General features: G+C 42.9%; 1 protein-coding gene across 25 annotated transcripts in view; it reads left to right on the forward strand.

Moving 5' to 3' along the window:
* Window positions 1-25,811, forward strand: part of PTK2 (protein tyrosine kinase 2) — a 200,993-nt gene that overhangs the window by 112,760 nt on the left and 62,422 nt on the right. For all 25 annotated transcript variants that reach the window (XM_062626924.1, XM_062626925.1, XM_062626931.1 and 22 more), the window contains 8 exons: window positions 6,602-6,681; window positions 8,408-8,470; window positions 12,855-12,909; window positions 16,068-16,208; window positions 16,919-16,996; window positions 17,971-18,078; window positions 19,396-19,513; window positions 25,675-25,705. In XM_062626924.1, the coding sequence (XP_062482908.1) occupies window positions 6,602-6,681; window positions 8,408-8,470; window positions 12,855-12,909; window positions 16,068-16,208; window positions 16,919-16,996; window positions 17,971-18,078; window positions 19,396-19,513; window positions 25,675-25,705 (674 nt within the window). The remainder of the gene's footprint in view (window positions 1-6,601; window positions 6,682-8,407; window positions 8,471-12,854; window positions 12,910-16,067; window positions 16,209-16,918; window positions 16,997-17,970; window positions 18,079-19,395; window positions 19,514-25,674; window positions 25,706-25,811) is intronic.

The raw sequence follows: 25,811 nt of genomic DNA on the forward strand, positions 1-25,811 counted from the left end.
AGACTCCTTTTTCCTACCCCTTAGAGGTGCTGTTATGGTTGGCATTCATGTTTTCCACACAGTGCATCCCTTCCTTGTAGACTGTATGAAGTTGTTGTGACCAAGAAGTTAACTGCAAATGTGAAGCCTACTTGAATTCTTCCTTGCCAGCCTGTGAACAAGCAAATGCAAGTGCCAGTCCTGGGTCGGGGCAGTCCCAAGCACAAACACAGGCTGGGCAGAGAATGGATTGAGAGCAGCCCTGAGGAGAAGGACTTGGGGGTGTTGGGTGATGGGAAGCTCCCCATGACCAAGAAACGTGCACTTGCAGCACAGAAAGACAACTGTGTGCTGGGCTGCATCACCAGCAGCTCAGGGAGGGGATCCTGCCCCTCTGCTGTGCTCTGGGGAGACCCCCCTGCAGTCCTGATCCAGCTCTGGGGCAGCAGCACAAGAGGGACATGGAGCTGTTGGAGCGAGCCCAGAGGAGGCCATGGAGATGCTGCGAGGGCTGGAGCAGCTCTGCTCTGGAGCCAGGCTGAGAGAGCTGGGCTGGGTCAGCCTGGAGAAGAGAAGGCTCCTGAAGGGGAGACCTTAGAGCAGCTCCAGTGCCTGAAGGGGCTGCAGGAAACCTGGAGAGGGGCTTGGGACAAGGGCCTGTAGGGACAGGCCAAGGGGAATGGCTTTAACCTGCCAGAGGGGAGACTGAGATGAGCTCTTAGGCAGAAGCTCTTCCCTGTGAGGGTGCTGAGGCGCTGGCACAGGGTGCTCAGAGAAGCTGTGGCTGCCCCATCCCTGGCAGTGTTCAAGGCCAGGTTGGACACAGGGGCTTGGAGCACGTGGAAGCTCTCCCAGGATCTGGTCTGCGGGGCGAGGCTTCCTCAGGCTTTGGTCAGGGGTTGTGTCCCTGCCACAACTGTAAATCTGATTTCAACTCGTTACATTTACCAGAGCAAATCCTAGGGAAAACCTGAAATCACCACCACAATTTGCAGGAGAAATGATTTTTGCCTCTGTCTTCCCTTATGCTGTTTTCCAGTGTATTTTTTTTCTTCAAGTGCAGATAAGCACATTATGCTAAAGTGCCAAATTGGGTAAGTGGAAGCTAGAGTGTTGCAAGCAACATAAACCAAAGTGTTTCACTTCAGATGCAATAGTCAGGGGTTTTGATTGTTACCAAATAAAAAGTATGTGGGCTTTCAGCAGTAAAACACTTGAACTCATAATCCTGGTGTAAATCTTGAGTGTTGCCATGTTAATCTTTAAGCATTTTTATTGCTAAAGCATTGTAACCATGAAGTACGAGGTGACTGAAGGCTTCATGGAGTCATCATTGAAGAGCGTCTGGTCTCTAGTATGTAGTGTAAGTGAAGTAAGGCCACACAGGTCTAGAAGGAATGCCTGGAAGCCTTTGTTGGGTTGGTGGAAATCAGGTTCCTTCTTTGGCTGGTTGGGTTTTTTGGGGTGGCTTTTTCAAAGGTAGGTTTGTGTGGCGAGTTGATGCAGCGTGCTCTTGCGAACTAGGTAACATTAAGGTACATTAAATAGCATCCTGCAATTGTCTGGTTTAGCTTTTGGAGCGATCGCATTCTGAACAATTAAAATGGGGAGCAGACTAAAAGCAGAGGCACTTGATCTGTGTGAAGAGTATATAAATATATATATTTTGATATATATATATATCTTGGTGCTGTACTCTTCAACCTTCTTTGAGACATTGCAGACTGTTAACTGAATCATAGAATCATAGAATAGTTAGGGTTGGAAAGGACCTTAAGATCATCCAGTTCCAACCCCCTGCCATGGGCAGGGACACCTCACACTAAACCATGTCACCCAAGGCTCTGTCCACCCTGGCCTTGAACACTGCCAGGGATGGAGCATTTGCAGCCTCCCTGGGCAACCCCTTCCAGTGCCTCACCACCCTAACAGGAAAGAATTTCCTCATATCCAATCTAAACTTCCCCTGTTTCAGTTTTAACCTGTTGCCCCTTGTCCTGTCACTACAGTCCCTAATGAAGAGTCCCTCCCCAGCATCCCTATAGGCCCCCTTCAGATTCTGGAAGGCTGCTATGTTCCACCAAGGAGGGCAGTTCTGCACTATAATGTGAGCTTACAGATAACAGTGTCTCCAAAATGCATAGAACAGGATTCATCCTTCCTTTTGACACAGAATCCCAGACTGGTTTGGATTGGAAGGGACCTTAAAGCTCATCCGGTTCTAACTCCCTGCCATGGGCAAGGACACCTCCCCCTACAGCAGGTTGCTCCAAGCCCCTGTGTCCAACCTGGCCTTGAACACTGCCAGGGATGGGGCAGCCACAGCTTCTCTGGGCACCCTGTGCCAGCGCCTCAGCACCCTCATAATAAAGAATCTTCTTCTAAATCCACAGTGTATGGAAATACCTGGTAAAATTCTTTAGGTTTGTCAGAGTTTCATTTCCCTGTCTTTGTATGTATATAGGCTTTAGACTCTTAAAGAGAGGGCCTTCTGTCTCTTAGACAAAAATTAGTCTCATTTCTCTCATCTAAGTATTAACAATAATAATAATGAAAGTAATAATTGAGCAAACACAAAAGACTTGGGGGAAAACTATTCAATAGCTTGTGGCAATGCATTTAATTACCATGAAATTATCTCTTGTGTCTCTTCCATTTCAGATCTGCTCGGGCTTTTTCCTAAGGAGGTTTTGCAGCTTGTGCTGAACCTCTTGCAAAACTCTTATCTCATCTTCGCACGAGCCTCAGTTCATGCATTGATCTAATGCCATCTCAAAGAGAATAGTCAAGAAAAATTAAAGGTGATAAGAGAAGTTTGCATTAGTATTCTGGGAGCAGATATTGAATCTGCTTTCCCCCCCCTCTGTAGACTTAAATGAAATGTAAAGAAGAATGTGTGCAGACAGGTTTCTGAGAGAAGGAAGATAAAATGCATTAATTCCATCCATTTGTTACCTTTGCCATCCATAATAGGATACTGCTCAACCTAGCTAGACCACAAGATTATGGCCAGAGGCTTCCTCAAGCTTATAATCTCTTTGTATAGCTTCCAGTATTTAAATACAGCAATAAATAGGTGTATATAATGTACCTGCAGTGCTTTATGAAAATCCAGTGCAGCTGATTTTGATGAGAGGATATCAGGACTGATGTTGTGAACACTGCTGTTAGTTACTTGTGGACACTGAATAGGGGATTTTTTTTCCCATGTTTTCTTATTTCTAATCCTATTTCATAGGTGGATAAAATCATTTTTATCCCACTCCTCAGGTTGAGTAACAGTGAATGAGAAAGACCTAAAACTCCCCATCCCAGTACCAAGGAACTTCAGATACACACACAAGGGAGAGTCTCTGTTGATTGAAAAGTGTCATGTGTGTTTACTTTACTCCACCTTTATGATGTATCTGTGTTTGTCCATCTCTTTTGGACTGGGATGGGCAAAACCACCCTTTCTGGTGCTTGTCACACTACCCAAGTTGTGCGCTCGAGTCAGCAGCCGTCTGCTTGCAGCGTTGTGGTAAAAACACCTCACTGTTGTCTTGCAAAGAAGCTGAGATTTTTCACAACACTTATTTCTTCTCCCAAATCGTTGGAGTGGGGAATGTTTTAAACTCTCACAGTTGAGTTCTGGTGCCTGTGGTTGCAGAGTCAAACTGGGCAAATGTGACTGCAATCTGTGAACGCTCACAAGCCAGAGGGCAAGAGGAAAGCACCCCCAGCCTGTAATTGTTTGGGTAATGTTGCTTATTTATTTATGGGTAAGTAGTTACTTGAGGCTAGCAGCATTTTGAAACATGTTTGCATGAAACTGAAGATGCTCTTCAGCTGTTTATTTTAATAAATGAAGTAATTCAGTACTGGGATCTACAAGGCAATGAGCTGTTAAGAGAAATTAATACATACAAATATTGTATTCTGTGATGCTGGATTTGTTCATGATAGTCTAGTGGCCTCAAGTGAGTGTTGCTTCTGCAAGGGAGAATTTTATATGTGAAGACTGGAAAAACACTTTGATACACTCAGTTCTTTTTCATGTCTAAATACCTGAAGGAATAGGTCGATAACACGAGGCAGGCCAGCTAATGCTATAGCCTCCTGTCAGGCAGTTGTAGGTAGTGATAAGGTCCCCCCTGAGCCTTCTTTTCTTCAGACTAAACCCCCCCAGGTCCCTCCCTCAGCAGTTCCCCATCACACTTGTGCTCCAGGCCCTGCACCAGCTCCGTTGCCCTTCTCCAGCACCTCAATGTCTCGCTTGTAGTGAGGGGTCCAGAACTGAAAACAGGATTCAAGGAGCAGCCTCACCAGTGCCCAGTGCAGGGGCACAATCACTGCCCTGGTCCTGCTGCCTCACTGGTGCTGATACAGGCCAGGATGCTGGGGGCTTCTTGGCTGCCTGTGCACAAGCTGCTCATGTTCAGCAGCCCTCAGGTCCTTTTCCACTAGCAGCTTTCCAGCCACTCTGCCCCAAGCCTGGAGCATTGCATGGGGTTGTTGTGACCCGAGTGCAGGACCCGGCACTGAGCATTGCCGTAGCTCATGCAATTGGTCTCGGCCCATGGATCCATATCCATGGTAGGTACTGTGGATACACAGTATGTGTGGTCATACAACTGACAGTTCTGTCTGATCTATGCATGGTTGTTCATAAATTATTTCATACGTAAGATGCTTTGTCCATTAGAGCAGTGACTTTACCTGGCTAACACACACAGGACTCTGCACTTAGGGGCTTTCATGGTTTTGAATGAAAATACAGAGTCAAAACGTCTTGCTGGAAGATGCATCTCAGTTTATATCATTTGCACCCTTTGTATTTACCAGATAAAGAGGCTGGGGAGCTTTTTTATTAACCTTTAATTAGCTCAAACCTCATACACGTTACCAGAAAAACTCAACCAAAATGGGGGTTTAACATGAGAAGCTGGTTTTGGTTGGGGTTTTTGTGTCTTCTGTTGTGAGCATAATGAAGAAAAGTACTAATTCTCTGTATTTTGTGTATTACTACCATGGGAACACTAAATTACTATTTCCATAGTGTATACAGATAGCAAACCACATGATGGTGAAGGGCAATTATTCCTTCTCCTGTCTCTCTCATTAGTATTGGTAGGAGTTGAATTGAGAAGTGTTAAAAGCGCGTTGTATGAGTTCAAATCCAAGAAGCTTTGTCCTGATGTTGCAGCTATGTAATAACTAATATTTTCACTCTTGCACAGTTTATCACATCTTTCTTTCATATCTGTCAATAGCACATTAATTTTTTACATCCACTTCATATCTAGGAGGGACTCTGTATTTGTTGCTGGATCCAGCTGGCACATTGATGAGGGAATCCTGTGGTGCACGCTCGTGTTCCTGGGAGGATGCTGACTGGAGAGGACCTCCAGCTGCTGAATCTGCTGCTGCACCTCCTTATCTTTTCAGTTACGGATTTCATAGCAGTAGCAGTTTGAAACAGTTTTCCTTACAACTTGTCATCCCTCCAAAACCCCGTTTTGTGAGGTGTATTGCTTTCATGCCATATAATCTCTTTGATCTCCAAGTCAGTCATGTGGGGTTTTGTGATGCTTCAGGATTTTCTGCAGCTTCAGGATCTTAGGATCTCAATAGCAAGTTTATGATTCCATAAGATAGAGGATAACATGAGGCATTAAAAGAAAAGTTGTACTTCTATAGAGATACGTCCCTGGTAAATGCGTGTTGCTCAGAAGACAGGATTTGCAGGGTTAAGTTCTTCAGCACTCATTCTGTTCAAATTTATTGTCTCTTTGAGGTTAGTAACTGTATAAATTACTTCAGTTTACTTTCAGTGGTCAAAGTGTTAGTAAAAAAGTAGGATTTCTGCCTATATCAATGTTACTAAATGAAACAAGTTCAGGATGAAGCTTTGACCCACCATAATCCGTCTTGTGGAATGCTTGGCATGCTCTGTGGCACAGCTGGGGGACAATGCATGCCAGCCATGGTCCAAGTATGCCGGTTTGACCCTACCATCCTCTGCAGGAGGGATGACCATTTGGCTTCCTCTTGGTCAGAGCACACTCCTTGGCCTGTTTTATTTCCTACTGTAGAGGGTCACCATCTAGTTTCACTCCTTTCTTCTTCTTGCTCATTCAGACACTATTTTAAATCAGTATATATTATGATTTTCACATGCAACTTTTTACTTCCTGCAGTTTCTGTTTTCACAGTATGGATGGACGTGCATGGACAATTGTCCATTCTATCTGCATGATTTTAGATGTGCCTACAGAATAAAAAGCTCCTGACCAAGGTGGTTCAAAAACACAGCATACGTTCCTGTATCTTGACTGCAGATGCAACCATCTGCTCAGCCTCCTGTGATGGTTTTGATTGTACTTAATAAAACACAGATAATATTGATGTAGATAAGGAAGTTTTTTAATCAAGTTCATTGCAGTCAAAATGGATTTCTTGGAGAAGCTCAGGTCATTTGTGGAGAATACGAACATAACTTGTGTTGTCTCTTCATGCACTGTGAAGAGTGAATCCAAAGAGCTAACCAGAAGACGTGTGTATTCTGAAGTTGTTTGGGCAGTGTTTCAGTCTGTATTGGCATTGATCTCCCTGTGACACATACCTGCTTCTTTTGCTGTAGGTGAAAAATGACTATATGTTAGAAATAGCAGATCAAGTGGACCAGGAAATTGCTTTGAAACTAGGCTGCCTTGAAATCCGGTAAGCTCATTGTTTCATTTATTATTTAACATGTTTCTGACTGAATATACACATTAATTTTGGAACTGCTTAGAGTTGATCGATGTCTGACCAATACAGTTGAATAAAGCACTCCTTTTGCAGCAAAGTAGGTTGAAGAAAAGCAGAATTGACTGTGTTGTAACTGATTCCTGATGATAAAATTAACGTTAATTCTGACATGTTAATTTATTACATCTTGATACTGCCTTTTGGGTGAATTCTTCATCCGAATAATTCCAAGACCTCTACAGTGAAGTATATTTAAAAGAATAAGAAATCTGTGGTGTTATTTAGCAAATAGTCTTGTCGTTGTGCCTGCTAAAGGATGTAATTAAAGAGAAATGCTGCTACCTTTCCTCTGTGCATTTCCTCAAGTGTTACTGTGCTATTTTCAAATGATTACATCTTGAAGGATGCTTTGTGGTGGTTTTGGTACTGGTGTCAACTGTGCGTAGACAGCTGGAAAATAAAATAAAGATGTATTTATCAGATGAAGAGATCCTTGAGCTGGTTCCCAGCACAGCTTCTGAAATGCATGTTTGGGGGTTTTGCTAATTTATGGAGAATTTCCAGCCTGAAACGTTTGCTTTGGTTCTACTGTTGTCTCACACAGGGAGGTTAGGGATGGAAGAAGTAAAATTGATAAGAAATTGATGTAAACTCGTTACCAGAGAGTAAAAGTGTCCTTTGAACAGTTCTTCCCAAACTAAAACGCAATTTAGGCTTATGAAACTTCCCAGGTATTCACAGGAGAGCCTGCTGTCTGCTGGTGTTACTGCTGGTAGCCCCAGAGAAAACAAAGCTTCTTTTAATGTAACTGCAGACTCTTTATGCACTTACATTGTTGTTGGTGCCTTACTTCAGAACACGAGGATAATAATGCATGGTTATTTTGTCAGCCAGGGTCTCATGCTGGGAATCTTCAGAGTGTTGTCATGAGATATTTCTTGTAGATGACTGCTAATATTGGTTGATTTGCATTATGGATAAGTAAGAAATTTTCTATGATGTAAAGTAGTTAGAAGGAAGAAGTTATTTGCTTTGAGTATGATGAGGCACTGGCACAGGGTGCCCAGGGAAGCTGTGGCTGCCCCATCCCTGGCAGTGTTCAAGGCCAGGTTGGACACAGGGCTTGGAGCAAGCTGCTCTAGTGAAAGGTGTCCCTGCTGATGGGAGGGTCTTGGAACTGGGTGAGCTTTAAGGTCCCTTCCAACCCAAACCATTCTGTAAGTACTGGTCCACCTTCTCAGTGAAACCAATGATCCCATCCCTCTCTCAGCAGCTACTCAATCTTGATACATGTGTTAGTTTTTTAATGTGAACATATCTGGATTGACACTGGTTTCACTATTGCCTGCTGCCTCTGCTTCTCCCTGTTACATGCACAGGCAGGAGTGCTGATACAAAGGAAGGAGACACTGTTGGAGGTTCAAAGGAGCTGCTGAAGGGCAGGTTAGATGACTTTGGTAGCAGCATAGTTAAGCTGGCTTAAAGTGCTTCTGTAAATGCAGAGCTGCTGTAGTCATGTTTTGTACAATAAAGATCTGATCTGTTGAGGTAGGAAAATAGGGTACTCATATTTATATTTGAATTAATTCTGCCAGTGGTTTCTAATGGTCTCTTAAAGATTTGACTGTGTTGATATTGTAGTTTTAAGCTGGATCATCCAATAATGGTTGCTTTCAAATATTTTTCCTGACTTCAGGAGATCCTACGGAGAGATGAGAGGCAATGCATTAGAAAAGAAGTCCAACTACGAAGTGTTAGAGTAAGTATGATGTTCTAGCTTGGGGTCTGAACTGTTTCCTCATGATGACCATTAAATTCAGTTGATTACAAAAATTCCCATTGTAACTTTGAGTTCCATGAAGTTTGTCGAGATCTTCCAGTGCTTTATTATAAGAAAAGGATGATGAAGCTGTTCAAGGTATAGAAGTAAGAAGAACACCTTTAATTCTAGTCTAGGGAAGCAGGGTTGGAGTTGTTCAAACTGGGTCAAGCCTATTATGATTTGTTGCTATTTTGCTGATGTTTATGGGTTCATCAAGTCTAATTCTGAGGTGATTTTGCTTCTAAATGTTTTTCTGTGCATTCTTCACTTGCGACTCACCTATGGTAAAGTTCGAGTCCCTTGAATACGTTTGTGGCATGAGTTTTAATTGGTTTTACTTCTGTTTGCTCAGGATGTGGATTTCCTGAAGTGTGACCTTGCAGTTAGCAAGTTTACTGTTTATGTATGCCAAATTTGAAGAAGGGCAAGAAGCATCCTTACGCTGAAAGTGTTTTGGTTACTGCTGTGGGTTAATGCCAGCTGGCATTTAAGCCCTCATACTCTCGCACACTCTCCCAAGTGGGCTGGAGGAGAGAAGCAGAACAGTAGAAGTGAGAAAACTTGTGGGTTGAGATAAAGACAGGTTAATGGGTAAAGCACAAGCCACAACACACAAGCAAAGCAGGGAGTTCATTCACCACTTCCTGTGGTCAGGCAGGTGCTCAGCCAACCCCAGGAAAGGCTCCATCATGCATAACAGTGACTTGGGAAGACAAGCGCCATCACTCCGAATGTCCCCTCTTTCTTCTTCCCCCACCTTTATATCCTACGTATGACATCCTGTGGTCTGGAATATCCCTTGGATCAGTTGGGTTCAGCTGGCCCAGCTGTGTCCCCTCGCAACTCCCTTCTGTTTTCTGTCAGTAGTGAAAATGCCCTGGTTGAGGAAATGCAGGAAACAAAATGAGAACGGACTTACAAAGATGAATGGGAAGAGCAGATAGCCACGGCTGAGAGGTGACGTAAAGGAGATCTGAATGTCCTGTGAGTTACAGTGGTTGCCGTTTGCTTCTGTTCCAGTAACAACTTGAGAAGGATGTTCTTGTGTTAGGTATTTGGCAACTCAGAAGCTACAAACAGGAGCACTTAGGTTAACAGCTTTGGAAAAACTGAGATGGAGGAATCCCTGCCCATGGCAGAGGTTGGAACTGGATGATCTATAAGGTCCTTTCCGACCCAAACCAGTCTGGGATTCTGTAACAGATGCCACCAAGTAGTAATTAATAATTACAATAGGTGAGAGTTCCTGGAGGACTCAGCATGGGGCTGCTTCCAATTGAACAGTGGCGTGTTTCTTTCCATCTGTTTTCCACTGTATTGTCCAAGCAGTAACTGATTTGGTAGGAAACAACATAATTCCTGCTATGAAAGACTGAAGTGAAACAAACTCCTGATATGCAGAATCTAACAGCATAAGATGCCATGTAGAATTGGAAAGGTACAGTTGTGCACTTCAAGACGTTATAGTTTATATGTTCTTGAGAGGCAAGATGTGGGTTTATGGGATTTACCTGGAAGAGACAAAGGATAAAAGCACTTTCAAGTGGCTATAGATAATTACAAGCCAGTAAGAGTCTGTGAAAGTGCCAGTGATGCCCAAAATGTTCTTATTCAATCTTATCACCTTAAGAGCTTATAAAGGGGTTATCTACGTAGGTCGTATTTATTTCTCAAGTGAGGCTTTTTGTTTGTTTGAGGTTTTTCACTTGTTTTAGTCCATCTTGAGGCACTTCACCAGCTGAGTGTGATTTTTAAATGGCACTTTTTGCATCTGCTGTGATTGCTCCTTGCCTGGCTTTGTCACACAGCTATTTGATGGATATTTGTCTTTGATCGCATTTTCATACAAGCCCCAATCTGGGTGGGAAATGCTAGATAGAATCAAACTGTTAAGTAGCCTTTAATAGTTGGGCCTTCATGTAATGAAAGAAGAATTTCTTCATGATAAATGTGAAGCCTGTTAGCACAGAACAGGGGTAATTACAAGTACAAAAATGGGAGCTATATGAAGGAACAGCTGCAGCCACAATTTTGTCAAAAGCATGTTAAAGTCTATTATGTTAATCTAACATTACTTTTTTGTTGTAACTTCAATTGAGATGAAAACCAGAAATAAAGATATATGTTCCCTAAAGCTGCTTATCATTCTATGACAAGCGGTATCTGTGTGTAGCTGGTGTTCTATTAATCCTCTTGAAGTTTATACATTAAAAAATGCATTTGCATGTAAGCCCACGAGTGGGATGGAGTAGATGAGGTTAAAAACAAAGCTGTCATAGAACTGCATGAACCAGGATCTTGCTGCTAATTATCTCTTGCTGGCAATCAGAAAGCAGATGTCTGAGTTCTTAATGTGGAGGACTGAGTTGGTGTGTGTCCCGAGTTGGCCATGCCACCCCACGCAGTGCAGCTGAAAAGTGGGAAAACATCAGGTTTGAAGGGTTTTGTGTTTAAAACTCTTTGTATGTTCCAATTTCCAATGGTTAATTCTCTTATTTATAGGTACCCAGAGCTTGTTGTTGCCCATGGCATGAAATCTGTATGCTTCTTGTGTTAAATTCTCCTCCAGTAAAGAAATCTGTTGTCACAGTTAAACACAGGATGAGCTTCATTAACATTATTAGTATTTATTCTTAATTGTTTTATTAAGAGTTGCTTTGTTGTGCTCTGCATAAGTATTTCTGCTGAATTTGTTATCTGTACCAAGGGCTGCTCTACAACTCTCCTTAATAACAGATCAGCTTGTTGCAGCCTTGTGCTTTGGTAGTTAACATGAGTGATACTGGAGCGATGCAGGGTGCTTCGTCTTCCAACACACCATTTCTCTCTCAAATGCTTAATGTTAAACTAATACATCCCTTGTCAAAATGTCTTTGCATGTTATTGAGATGGTAATAGTGTGTTAGATTTATTTAACCGTGTGGGATGATAAACCTCAGAGCATTTGCATTTGAGAAGAAATGCATCAAAGGAATTAGCATTTATGAAAGTTCTATAATCTTCCAGCGCACTGTCATTGCACAGATGCCAGCATGTGCTGCTGCGTATGAACATTCTCCTTTTAATGAGGATGGTTTTAGTATGTTTTGTGAAGTGGGATATTACTTGTCTTTAAAAATACCCTGGGTTATTTTATTGAGTAGGCTTTTTATATTAACTTTAATGTTGGCTTTCTTCTCGTGCCATTAGGTAGCAGTAAATACATACTGTGGCTTTTCTTCCCTTTACCAAATGTAGAAATTCCACGTGTATCTCTGTGTCTGCTCAAAGCATGCAGTCATGGAAAGCTTGCTCTCATACTTGTTTCAGAAGCAGATAAACATGTTTAAAAGAGATTGTAACATCTTATATGTAAAAGGAAAAGGTCAGGAACACCTTTGAGGGGCAGGAAGCTCCGAGTACTTTCCTTATTTGCATTTTTCTGCTAGTTTTTCCTTTTTCTCCTGCAGATTTTCTGCTGATACTGTACAAGCAGTACCGCAGTCACGCAGCATTCGTTACAGCTGGTTGTACAATGATCTTCTGCACTAACTTCTCTCAGGCGTCTTCCTTGGGGCCAGTCTTTAGTTGTAGTGATCCACACGTCAGACATAAGCTGGGTGCAGCACATCTGAGACACACAAGTATTTAATCCTTCCAGCTCTGGGTTTCAAACCAGGGCTGCAGCCCTATCTCTAAGTGTGAAAGTGAGCTTGATGTAATGCAGTTTGCAGAATCCAGGCTTATGGACAGAGTGAAGATCCTGATTTACAGAGGCAAAAAGGGAGGTTTCTTAAATACTCAAAATGAGGAAAAAGTGAGAGTAGGGATTAAAAAAACCCTCTAATTACACTGCTGCAAAGGGTCAAGCAGTAGTGGAACTGCAGTCAATGTGGTTACTGAGGTGATACCACGGAAGTCCTTTCCTTTATGTTGTATCTTCTGGTCTACTCTAATAGAAGTTTTCATGTTGTTCCCTTCTCACCTGACTGTAAGAATATTTTTCCAGTATTCTTTAACTTGTTAAAACATGTGCCAGATTTAATTTTAAGACTTCTGTGTGCCCAAGTCAACATTTCACATAATATCCTTTTGAATTTAAAATAGAAGATACCACTGTCCTGCGTTTGCTATGGAGTGGCTCTGGTTACCATTTTAGGAGTATGGTGTTTGTTACTCTGAGATGGTTAAGGTCCTTACTATGAACATCAGTGACTATATTGCATCTGCTAGTTAAAAACTAACACAAACCAAACCCAGACCCAAACCACCCCCCTGAGAATGGGCACTATAATACTGTCCAGTGGTTGTTACGTTAATGCTCTGTGTGTTTCTGTTTCAGGAAAGATGTTGGTTTAAGAAGGTTTTTCCCGAAGAGTTTGCTAGATTCAGTAAAGGTAATTACAATTCCAGCCAATTGTGGACCACTTACATAAGAAACCTGAAAATTACACAGTTGTTTTCACCATACAGTCAGAATGGAATTGCTGTGGAGTTGTGCTGTCATGGTATAAAATAGCAAAGCTGTCAGATTGGTAGGCAGGTTATAAATCCCAGTAGCAGAGATGTGCAGTTGGCAGAGCTAAGAGAGTAGCGATATATGTGCCTTACTGAGCACAGCTACACCTCAGCCTCTCAAACCTTATGCACAGAAGTTCAGAACAAGACCTCAAGTCCTTTAGTATCAAATACATGTTTTCCTCTTAAAAGTGAAATGAGACTTCTGGAGAAAGAGGAAGGGGACATGAAGGAAAACAGCATCTTTTTAGCAGTAACTCAGTAAACCATATTCTGCCTCCATTGCTCCAGTATCTAACTCATTCAAGGAAGATTGCCAGTAATTTCTACTTAGGTTAATCCTAGCTAAGACTATAAATGTTAGTTGAGTGTTGCTTCCACTGAAGTCCATATGTTCCCAGAATAAAGAATGCAGATTTTTCTCAGCATGCTTTGAAAAGGGGGATTAAGGATGGTCACCAAGTACTTCTACAGCTATAGCTGTCTGATGCGATTGTCTTGGTAAAAATCTCTCTTCACCATTCCTATGTGAAAGGTATAAATCATAAACTGACATTTTAGTGCTGATTTTGGTAAGCAGGGATAACAGAGTTCAACTTAAGGTTTAGGAAGTTTCTAAGTTGTCATTTAAATGAATAAACAGAGAAGGTCTGTTGTGAAGGGCTTTTGTTTCCAGAGACTCCTGAAATCAGCAGCTAATGAAGTCAAGTGGATTTAAGTAATCCCTCTGCATTTTAATTCAAGCAATTATCTGCAACTGTACTCTCTGCTAACGGGAGAAATGGTGGTGAAAGGCTCCAGACGTAAAAGAATGAATGACTGTCTCAAAAATGATATTACGGAGCCAGAAAACTGACCAACAAAGGAAATTGCTCTTTAGAAATCATGTGAGAAGAGCAGAAAGAAGTAGCAGGAATTATCAGAAGGGGAAGCTGAGCAGAACCTTGCAAAGCCATGAAAAAAATGTTGGACATTTCAAGAGGAAAAACAAGGGAAGGAAGAACAGGTCTGCTTTTTAATGAAAATGAAATCCCTGTGAAAAATAATCTGGGATTGGTTCAATTTATTAACTGACTTGCTTTGTGAAGACCAGTGATTTTGAAGTAGCAGGCAAAGGAGGGCTCCTCATGCCCATGAAATAGAAAACTAATAGAATCATAGAATGGTTTGGGTTGGAAAGGGCCTTAAGATCATCCAGTTCCAACCCCCTGCCATGGGCAGGGGCACCTCACACTAAACCATGTCACCCGAGGCTCTGACCAACCTGGCCTTGAACACCAGGGATGGAGCATTCACAACCTCCCTGGGTAACCCACCCTCACAGTAAAGAACTTCTTCCTTATTTCTAACTTGAACTTCCCCTGTTTAAGTTTGAACCCATCACCCTTTGTCCTGTCACTACAGTCCCTAATGAAGAGTCCCTCCCCAGCATCCCTATAGGCCCCCTTCAGATACTGGAAGGCTGCTATGAGGTCTGCATGCAGCCTTCTTCAGGCTGAACAGCTACAACTTTCTCAGCCTATCCTCATACAGGAGATGCTCCAGCCCCTGATCATCCTCGTGGCCTCCTCTGGACTTGTTCCAACAGTTCCATGTCCTTTTTATGTTGAGGACACCAGAACTGCACACAATGCTCCAGGTGAGGTCTCCTGAGAGCAGAGTAGAGGGGTAGGATCACCTCCTCGGACCTGCTGGTCACGCTCCTTTTGATGCAGCCCAGGGTACAGTTGGCTTTCTGGGCTGCGAACACACACTGAAGCCGGCTCATGTTCAGTCTGTCCCTATTAGGTAAAGCTTAGAAGTGTAGTGCACCGGTAATCAGATTGATTAATGTTATACATTAGGAGATGCCAGCTAAACAGAGGATATCACTTTATGTATAGGAAGACCAGAAGGCTGGAAAAATGGAAATCAAAATAATTTCACCCTGCAAAGTATGAGGTGATTGACAAGGGTTCAAAAATAGAAAATTCAGCTTTGTTTAGGTTGCTCATTAAATAACTAAGGAAGTTGGAAGTTTAAACACATCTGTGTTTTAGCTGATCATAGAATGTCTGTAGGACATAATGTAAAACAAAGTAAGTGCTGTCCTAGCAAGTGTCTAGGGAGGTTTCTCCAGGAGGAAACATTAAAATCGTTGGACAGTGCACTATAGCTTATGCATGCTGCAAATAATTCTTTTTATCTGTGTTCAAGAAAGAGTCAGTCTAATTCAACTACAGAGGAAATGTTCTTGAGTCAACAGGTGTTCCATTTTCATTACTTCAGTAGAGAAGAAACCTTCCTGTGTTTAGCTTAATAAACAGTGCCTTAAAGACAGCACTGCTGCTCGGCCTTGCTCTTTGTGTATCATAGGCTCATAGAACACTTTCGGTTGGAAGGGACCTTAAAGCTCATCAAGTTCCAACCCCCTGCCATGGGCAGGGACACTTTCCACTAGAGCAGCTTGCTCCAAGCCCCTGTATCCAACCTGGCCTTGAACACTGCCAGGGATGGGGCAGCCACAGCTTCTGTGGGCACCCTGTGCCAGCGCCTCAGCACCCTCATAGGAAAGAGCTTCTTCCCAATACCTAATGTAAATCTCCTCCCTGTCAGTTTAAAGCCATTCCCCCTTGTCCAGGCTTTACAGCTACGGCTGTGTCGTTACTACCAGGTAAAAGGAAGTTGATTTGCATTAGTAGAAAGGTGTACGTTGCTGTGGGTTTGTATTAGTGCACAGTTAAGTTGGGATAAATGAGGAGTCTTGGAAAAATAGTTCCTGTAAAGGTTACATGTTGTCTTTTATTATCATTTATTCAAAAGATGATTAGTTAGATAGTCCCTCTATAATCTCTCCAACCCTAACTGTTCTATGTTTCTAATGTATAGCAGAGATAATGTTCTTCTAAGCAGAAGTTAGAAGGCAGAACTGATTCTTACATTCTGAAGCTTCTCTTCTTGGGAATAGTCTGCCTCTGATTGATAAAGAACCTGTCAGGGGTACTCTGAGCCGTGATTAGATTTGAAATAACTGATCTTTGAACATTTTAATACCCAGGCCAAAACACTACGAAAATTAATCCAACAAACGTTTCGACAGTTTGCCAACCTCAACAGAGAAGAAAGTATTCTGAAGTTCTTTGAGATCCTCTCTCCAGTGTACCGATTTGACAAGGAATGCTTCAAGTGTGCTCTTGGTGTAAGTAAGCAATGGGCCAGTCACCAGAATACGTTATGACTAATAGGTGTGCTTAGCCCTGCAGCTCACTGCTTGCTTAGTTCCTGGTTTGATGACCAGACAGTTGGAGTTCATTAACAACAAAGTGTATTTATTGATTTTACTTAAAACTTTCTCAATTGACTGCTAAAAACTCACCATTCGTTAGTAGGGTGAGAATTGGATGTTATTAAATACTGTTATTGGTGCTTCTGGTGTGAAAATCAAGCAGATTTGAAGCTGGTTTTGTGAGGAAATGGGACCTCTCAGCTGCTGCTGCTTGTCATTTTTCCCCTGATGCCTTTTAATCTCTACCAATTTCATACCAATTTTGAGAAACAGCTTTAACTCTGCAAGCTTTGTGAAAATAGATCCTCAAGTAGAAATTAGAACAGGAACATCAGTGTCCATGAGAAGAGGAAATACAGGAAATACATAGTGCTCATGTAGACCTAAGGTAAAGCACATGGAAATGCACTTTGAGTAGCAGGGATCCCCAGGAAGCGAGTCAGGAGGAGTTTGCCACTTACAAACCTACTTGATTTTGATACATCTTAAATCATTTGAAGAGTTTAAAAGCTTCTAATGATGAATGACTAAAAAGTGCTGTTCTGAAACTGGGGGATAGCTCCATAGCAGGGTCTTGTCTTACTATTGAAATTCTGCCCTGTCTTTCTCCTTTGATTCTCAAGTCAAGCTGGATTATTTCAGTGGAACTGGCAATCGGTCCGGAAGAAGGAATCAGTTACCTTACAGACAAGGGGGCAAATGTAAGTCTGCTTCTGGTTTCTTTTCTCAGTTACTCTCTTTAACAACCATGACCTGTTGTGAACTGAACTTAAAGAGGGAAATGGCAAGTCTTATGTCTGAGTTAAACACAGAAGAGCATCTACAGTCGTTACTCAGATACTAACTCTTGAGTTGGGATCCGAGAAAATGCAGTTGGGTTAAGTAGAGAAACTGTGTCAGCCTTAGCACTGAATTTGGTGGCTGTTGTACCCAGTGAAGTGCTTGCTTGCAGAATGTAAAGCATTAGTAGTGACTTTCTATTAATAAAACATGCAGCTTATTCTAAATTATTCTTTTTCTTAAGAACGTGTAAAGAAGAGCGTGTTGAATCAGTGTCTGGTATTGCTGGCTCATTTGCTTTACTTTTTACCGCTAATAGCCTTTTCATTACCTGATCTTGACTGTATTACAGTGTTTCCTGTACCCCTCCATGGTGCAAGGAAGTTAGTTCAAAGAGGTTCTTCTAGCAAAACATTTGGGACCTTTACAGTCATGATTTAAGTTGAGCCCATGTCCAATATCTGTTGTAATTAAGGTAGTGAAAAGGTTTGGAGATCAGGAGTCCTTGCCTAGCCAAGAACGTACCTTACAGCACTATGGAGAGGTACGTTAGGTATGCTGTGAGCGTAGGTTCCATGTGGTAACCTGTTGAGATTCCAGTCTTGACCTCCAAGAGGTTTTTCCTACTGTGTACTTCATGTGCTTTAACATGTGGCTGGAGTTACTTAACAGTGACCTCTGTAGGCAAGCTTGGTGCTTGGTTTCATTCTGCAGTATTTGTATGTGTTATTGGTCAGAGCCTAATGAAACTGTGGAAGGAAGCAGAGGGACAGATTTCTACAGGTGTCATTTGGAGGTCAAAGTCTACCTCTGTTTTTGCAGCATCAGGAATAAAGGCAGAGTATTTTGCTGTAGTTTTGCCCTTTTTCTCACTTTCTCCATTGCCTTTCTGCAGCCCACTCATCTAGCAGACTTCAATCAAGTGCAAACTATTCAGTATTCAAACAGTGAAGACAAAGACAGAAAAGGGATGTTGCAACTCAAGATAGCAGGTGCCCCTGAGGTATGATAGTGACCTTTGTGATAAACTTCCTAGTTTTGGTTTGCCTGGGAAGGGAGGAAGATGAGTATATTCTTAATGCAGATATTCTGTATATGTACTTTTGTTCTGGTCCATACTGTCAGCATAATGATGGTTTACTAAATGTACACTTCCTTTCGCATGTGCAGGTTTAAGCTGGGGATTGCCCATCTGTGTATGTGTTCAGTGAGTTCAGTTGTTGTTAAACTGCTCCTCCTGCAGTTACAGGCAGTGCTTTAGGTTTTAACATTTTGCATTCTGGGCATTTTGTGGTTGTCTAGTTTTTTATGTCCTTAAAGGGGAAAGGGAAGTTGAGTGTGAGCAGTTGTCATTATTCTAGTCAGATATTTTTGGTGTTTAAATAGAGCTCGTTACATAGAATCATAGAATAGTTTGGGTTGGAAAGGACCTTAAGATCATCAAGTTCCAACCCTCCTGCCATGGAGAGGGACACCTCACACTAAACCATACCACTAGGTTTTGCATATGTGGCTTGTAGACTTTGATATGTGTAAAAGAAGCCTAATGTAAAAATATGAACTCTTAAATCCAACTTAATAGTAACCTGCTTATGTGTATGATGCTACTTCCTAAAGAGGAAACTGAGCAATTTCACTTTTGTGAAAAAGGGGAAGTATGAAAGAAGGAAAATTTGTTCCCTCGAGTTACATGGAGGCAGAGCTGGAAGTGAAATGGAATCTCTTCCTTGGTCCAGTGCACTGGAAAACAATCACTGTGGTAGGGAAGGATTTAGGACAAGTGGGCAAATCTATGCAGAGGATGATGGATGATGGTGGTATTAAAATCAATAGCATGTCTCTATGTCTCTCATCTCTTTTTCCACTGTCTGTCTTTTTATGTATTTTTTGCAATTGTGAAGGTTATTTTTTAGGGCAAAGAATAATCTGCTGCCAAAGGGTGGAAGATTGATACCACCTGTAAGAGCTTTAAGGAATAAGTGTCTTCAGAACTATCATAATTCCAGCTGTAAAGCCACAGCAGATGTGGTGAATGAACGGTGCTTGACTGGAAATGTAGCTAGCAAGGCACTTAATAAGCCCAGATTAATATTGCATTTGGGTTTAGGGCTTTATTGGTTGTGCTTTCTGAACCTTGTGTTTTACATTTGGTACGTAAAAGGTGAAACAAGAATCTGGTGGTTCTTTACACACGCTTGCAAACTGTAAACAGCAAAATGTGGGTGAGCGAACTTCTGATGCAATGACACAGCTGTCCTACTCAGTGTTTGCAACTGCAATAATACCTCTTTGTTGGTGCCTTGTTTTTTTCCTTCTTCAGCCTCTGACAGTGACAGCGCCATCCTTAACCATTGCAGAGAATATGGCTGACTTGATAGACGGATACTGCCGGCTGGTGAATGGAGCTACGCAATCTTTTATCATCAGGCCACAGAAAGGTAAGGAGGTGTTTCGTTCTGTTAGGTGCTATGGTTGTATCTACTAAGAGATTACTTTGTGCTTGAAAGGAAGACACAAGGTAGCAGCAAACCCCTCACTCGGAGGCTCTTTCAGAGAGATGAACCATGAGGTACTTCTGTTATGAGAAACACTGATATATTACTCCGTCCAAAATGACTTAATTTGGACTGGTTTTCAGTAATCACTGCTTTACTCTAAACTGAACTAGTAGAAGTAAATTATAATTAAAGGCACTCCTAACAAGTATGTGTTATCTTGAAGTGTGATTTCCTAATACATAAGTGGAAATTCGGAGGTTGGTTAGAATGCATCTGGATATGGTTTTGACTCATTTGACTAGGCATGAGAAGTGTCATGAGGTTTTCTCATGAAATAGAACTAAAGCAGAGATGCTTTTTGTACTATCGATCGATTGTTTTTGTAGCAACCCACAAGCTGGAGGCAGTGAGACAAGGGTCCCACAAGGTGCAGGTGCACTTGGCTTTGAAGAGAGAATGTGAATTAAAATTCATTAGAATTAGTGAATAACATCCAAGCAAAGCTGCTTAGGGCAGAAATTTCCATCTTCCTATGCTGATCTTTACTTGTAGAAATTCATCCAACTTCTTTGGTTTCTAAACAGTGAATAAACTACTTCCTTCTTCCCTATTTGTAATACAAGAAAGTGCATGAACTGTCCCAGAAGCACTTCAGTCCAAAGTTCACTCCCCTTTTAGCCACGTTTTTCTGCCTTTTTTCTGATCCTTTGCCAGAGTGACTGACCTTAGGCTCCAGCACAAGCAGCTTTGTTACAATTTCTGGTAGTCATGCAGCCTTCTCTCTGTACAAAGGAAATTCATCCTCCCTCAACACACACTCAGCTCTTGTGGTGCACAGCTCCGTGCTGATGACCCACTGGCACCAAAATTCAACACCAAATAGACAATCACAAGACAGTGATAATGCAAGTTTATTGTTTTAAACTAAACTAGGCACCAGAAACCAGATTTTCATTCCACCAGACTGCTCTGTACCTGTGAGCAATTGTCTTTTGTGCCTCTTTGTTTCTGAAAGATCATGGTTTGGTGTTTATCACTATCCTTGTTCACTCCCCATACTCACTGGGTTGGTGGTTTTCAGCCGGAGCTCTAGCAGCCAAAACTGAGGTTTTAAAACTTTTTCATATCCCAACACATTACCTCCCCACAGCTCTCAGCTCGTGAGTAGCCCTGCCTCTGTGCTCTGCCTTTTCTTTAGAGGCGCACATGTAGAGTATGCCCAGTTCTTACCACTTCTGCACTGGTCTGTTCAGTCTGCACTGCTAGTGCTAGTATCAGCTTGTTCCTCTGCTGTAGAATGGCTTTTATTTTCTTACCTGCCCATAAATGCTCTTAACTCCGCAAAAGATCACTGCCTGATGATTTCAAGTTCTGCCACGGTAGCAATCAGGGGCAGCCAAGACGTTCATAAAGGACATGGTCTTGTGAGAGGCATCCCTGCCCATGGCAGGGGGTTGGAACTGGATGATCTTAAGGTCCTTTCCAACCCAAACCATTCTGTGATTCTGTGACATCATTAAGACAGGCTGAGAGAGTTGGGCTGGGTCAGCGTGGAGAAGAGACGGCTCCTGAAGGGGAGACCTTAGAGCAGCTCCAGTGCCTGAAGGAGCTCCAGGAAACCTGGAGAGGGGCTTTGGACAAGGGCCTGTGGGGACAGGACAAGGGAAATGGCTTTAACCTGCCCGAGGGGAGACTGAGCTGAGCTCTTAGGCAGAAGCTCTTTGCTGTGAGGGTGCTGAGGCGCTGGCACAGGGTGCCCAGAGAAGCTGTGGCTGCCCCATCCCTGGCAGTGTTCAAGGCCAGGTTGGACACAGGGGCTTGGAGCAACCTGCTCTAGTGGAAGGTGTCCCTGTCCTATGCTGTCGTTACCCACCGTAAGAGCACCTCCCTGGCAAAATCTCTACAGGATTTACTGTGTCCTCTTCAATACTTACTTTTCATGATGCTTACAAGCAGCTGCCACCTAAGGTTAGCAGGGCTGCATGGGTCCTCACTTACTGCTGTAGGTGACAGAAAATGGACCCACTCTATTTGTACTTTTTCTTTCCAGTTCTTGTCCTTCTCTGACATGACTTACCGCTTCGCTGTTATATCATCAGATGTAACAGATGATTTTGCTGTTACGTCATCTACACCCACTAAACCCTGTGAAGGGTGAGATCTCTGATTTTATTTTGTTGCACAACTATGCCTTGCACTGTGGGTTGTGGTAGGTATGAATGCAAAATACATCAGTGCATTTAATGGAGTGTGTTTATTTGTGTGATGCTCTTATTGGTGTACTTTAACATCAAGTGAAAGAGCAGTGATTGAGTTCAAGGGACATCACATAGCACTTTGGGAACCCTCCTCTTTATGCAAACATGAAGGGACTCCCTCCAGTTAAAACCAGTCGCGGGGCTCTTTTGTCTGAGGTTCCTTTGTGTGAAGTCTCATAGCAATACTCAACACGTTAATTAAACATCTCCTAGGAGAGCTGTCCCCACCATGAGCTGCATTCCCAGATCCCTCCCGCAGGGAGCTTTGATTGTATAAAGCACATCAGAAACAAATCATGTAGCAAGGCTTCATCTGAGAGATGTGTTTTCTCCTCTCTTTGAGCTTTCCCATCCACTCTTTGTTGTAAATGTACCTGTTTATTGCAAGTCTCCTCATAAATTATCCCTCTTGATTACTAAAAGAGCCTTTGGTTTTTGATATTATCTGTCTTTTTATCCATTAATAATCCAGTTTCTCTTACTTTGGTGAGAGCTCTTGGCAAAGTTTAAGACCTGGGCTGTATTGGTCATATGTCCAATCAGTTTGTTGTATTTTCCGTAAATGTTTTGGTATACAGGTCTGCTTAAACCAACATGGACATTTTAAACATAATGCCTGTATCCATGATCACACTTAACCCTTTACAGGCAAAGAGCACAACTGAAGCAACGGATTAAAGTTGAAACTGATATTAAATGGCTCTTTACTGATGGAGCTGTGCACTCAGCAGCTTTGCTGTGGTCTTAATTCCAGTGGCTGAATTTTGTATCCATTAATCTCTTGAAAGAAGTTTCACAAGTAATGCCAAGTTGTCAAAATGCTTATAAAAGGCTTAAAAAAAAACGGGGAAAACAAACACCTGAGCAACTGAAATAGTTGTCTGATTGTAATTCCTTTATGGAGAACTCACCCTTACATTGAAACATTCCCTTTGAATCCGGGATCTGGAGCTGGGATTACAGGAGTGGTGGAAGGTACTGGATGTCTGTGCCAAGGCTTTGGTAGCTGCAGGGTTGGCTGCTGTGGGAACAGAGATGGGGCTGCCCTGTGCCTGTCTCAGCTGCCTCCACACCATTCCGCCCTTGCCTCTGAGACACATACATTTGATAACTGTCATTAAAACACACATTCATCATGCATTCTTTATGGCTTCCACTTATATCAGCAAAAATTCCCAATGTCAAAATCTATAAAGTAACATCATAGAATCATTTGGGCTGGAAAAGACCCTTAAGATCATAGAGTCCAGCTGTTAATCAAACACTGCCAGGTCCACCACTAAACCATGTCTCGAAGTGCCACATCTACACCTCTTTTAAATACCTCCAGGGATGGTGACTCCACCACTTCTCTGGGCAGCCTATTCCAGTGCTTGACAGCCCTATCATCATCACAAAACCCTAAAGAGAAACAGAACAGTTTATACACAGTAAAACTCTCCTTGTCCCATCATCACTTAGAACAGCGCATTCCCAGCACCAGCATGCAAGCTCCCCCCATTGCTGCAGTGCTGATACTCTTGTCAGCCTTTTTGGCCAATACCTCTTTTTGTTGCTGCCTTGAACGCCTGAAGCTCCACGTTGGGCAGTAGAATGGTGGATTAGGGCCAGCAACAACCTCAGCCACTTCTTACGCCCCTCCCCAGCAGGGCAGTGGGGAGAAAGCAGGGTGAGAAACTTCATGGGTTGAGATGAAGGCAGAGAGATCATTTACCTGTTACTGTCAGGGGCAAAACAGACGTGGCTGGAGATAAATGACTTTTATTACCCATTGAAATAGATTTGGGTTGTGAGAAGCAAAGTTTGAGCAGCTCCTCCCCTGTTGCTCTCCCCTCCCATCCCCACCTTCACTGCTCTGCTCCCAGTCCCTCTCCCCGAGGCGCAGGGGTGCGGATGGGGTCGCGCTCAGCCCAGCACAGCCCCTGTCGCCCACTGCTTCCCCCTCACCCGTGCCCCAGCTCCCTCTGGGGCTCTGCACGGCCTGAATCCCCCCTTGCTGCAGCGTGGGGCCCTCCCCGGGCTACAGGGGGGGGTCATTGCTCCTGTGGGGTCTCTGCAGGGCTGAGGGGATCCCTGCTCCGGGCCTGCAGCACCTCCTGCTTCCTCCTCCTCCTCCCTCCCTTGGGGTCCCGCTGCTGCTGCTCCCTCCTTGGCTTCCTCCTCCTCTGCCTGCACCGCCTTTGACCCTGCCTGGAACCTGTTTTCCACCCCGGCGCCCCCTGCTTGGCTGAGGGTCTCAGCTGGGTCCTGCGCTGGGTCTGCCCTGCAGCCCCATAGCCAGCATTTGGGTACAGGCATCCCAGCACCATCAGGCATATCCCATGTTTTTAACTGAAAATAGAATTGGGCAAAATGTTGTGGGTTTCAACCTGTGAAAAACAACATATGCTTTTATTCTGATGCTGTTAGTAACAAATTTTGACTTCAGACCTACAAGGGTACTAATGAACATCTCATAGTCTGTTTGGGATATAAGCTGTAAACTTATATCCCAAATAGATATAAGATGAGCATCAACTTGGAAACACTGCCCAAAGTGAGCAGTTTGTACCCAGAAACCATGTAGGCGTCTCTAAGACCAGCTTTGATCTGCCATTTCAGCAGCATTTCCATGAGGATGGATTTAGAATCATAGAATACTTAGGGTTGGAAAGGACCTTAAGATCATCCAGTTCCAACCCCCCTGCCATGGACAGGGGCACCTCACACTAAACCATGTCACCCAAGGCTCTGACCAACCTGGCCTTGAACACCACCAGGGATGGAGCATTCACAACCTCCCTGGGTAACCCACACTCACAGTAAAGAACTTCTTCCTTATTTCTAACTTGAACTTCCCCTGTTTAAGTTTGAACCCATCACCCTTTGTCCTATCACTACAGTCCCTGATGAAGAGTCCCTCTCCAGCATCCTTATAGGCCCCCTTCAGATACTGGAAGCTGCTCTGAGGTCTCCACGCAGCCTTTTCTTCTCCAGGCTGAACAGCCCCAACTTTCTCAGCCTGTTTTCATACAGGAGGTGCTCCAGTCCCCTGATCATCCTCGTGGCCTCCTCTGGACTTGTTCCAACAGTTCCATGTCCTTTTTATGTTGAGGACACCAGAACTGCACACAATACTCCAGGTGAGGTCTCACAAGAGCAGAGTAAAGGGGCAGGATCACCTCCTTGGACCTGCTGGTCACGCTCCTTTTGATGTAGCCCAGGATACGGTTGGCTTTCTGGGCTGCAAGCGCACACTGAAGCCGGCTCATGTTCATTTTCTCATCGACCAACACCCCCAAGTCCTTCTCCGCAGGGCTGCTCTGAATCTCTTCTCTGCCCAACCTGTAGCAGTACTGTTATCATAGAAAGACTGGCAAAGATTTGAAAATAGATTACAAAAAGCTAACTTCATCTCTGGCTACTCAGCATTACTATCATCTAATCTCAACCCATACGATAAATTATGTGTTTTAATGATCTATTTCAGTTGTCCTACTTGGAAGTTTTATTGTTTTATTTATATGCTAGGACTTAGCACATCTTGGAGATAGAAGCATTTCTAGAGATGAGATACTGTCATACCTTCTGCAAGTGATTTATTGGAGGTATTTGTTCAGAATGAATAAGAACTTACATATTCTAGTTTGTTTTCTCAGATAAGAGTTTGCCAAAAGGTCTGTATCACTGCTCAGGAGTTGTGTTGAGGCACTGCTTTTAATACATGTATAGAAGAGTCTTGAATCACCAGAGGTTGCTCTGAAAGATGGTTGTTTCAGGCATGTATATGTTACATTGCACATTGAAAGAGCTTATTTGGAAACCTGAAAATGTCTTAATTCTGTTTTCTTCTCGTTTACACAGAAGGTGAAAGAGCTTTACCATCAATACCAAAGTAAGTGTCGTGCTTCCTTTTCTTACATATTTAAGAACAAAACATTTTTAAACATAGTTTTGCTTAAATGGTGCTTTGGGACTTTTTTTATACGTGCTTCATTTTT

Source organism: Pezoporus occidentalis, unplaced genomic scaffold (assembly GCF_034315485.1).
Source record: "Pezoporus occidentalis ecotype Australia unplaced genomic scaffold, CSIRO_AGI_Poc_V1 ctg3, whole genome shotgun sequence".
In the NCBI taxonomy this organism is placed as follows: Eukaryota; Metazoa; Chordata; class Aves; order Psittaciformes; family Psittacidae; genus Pezoporus; species Pezoporus occidentalis.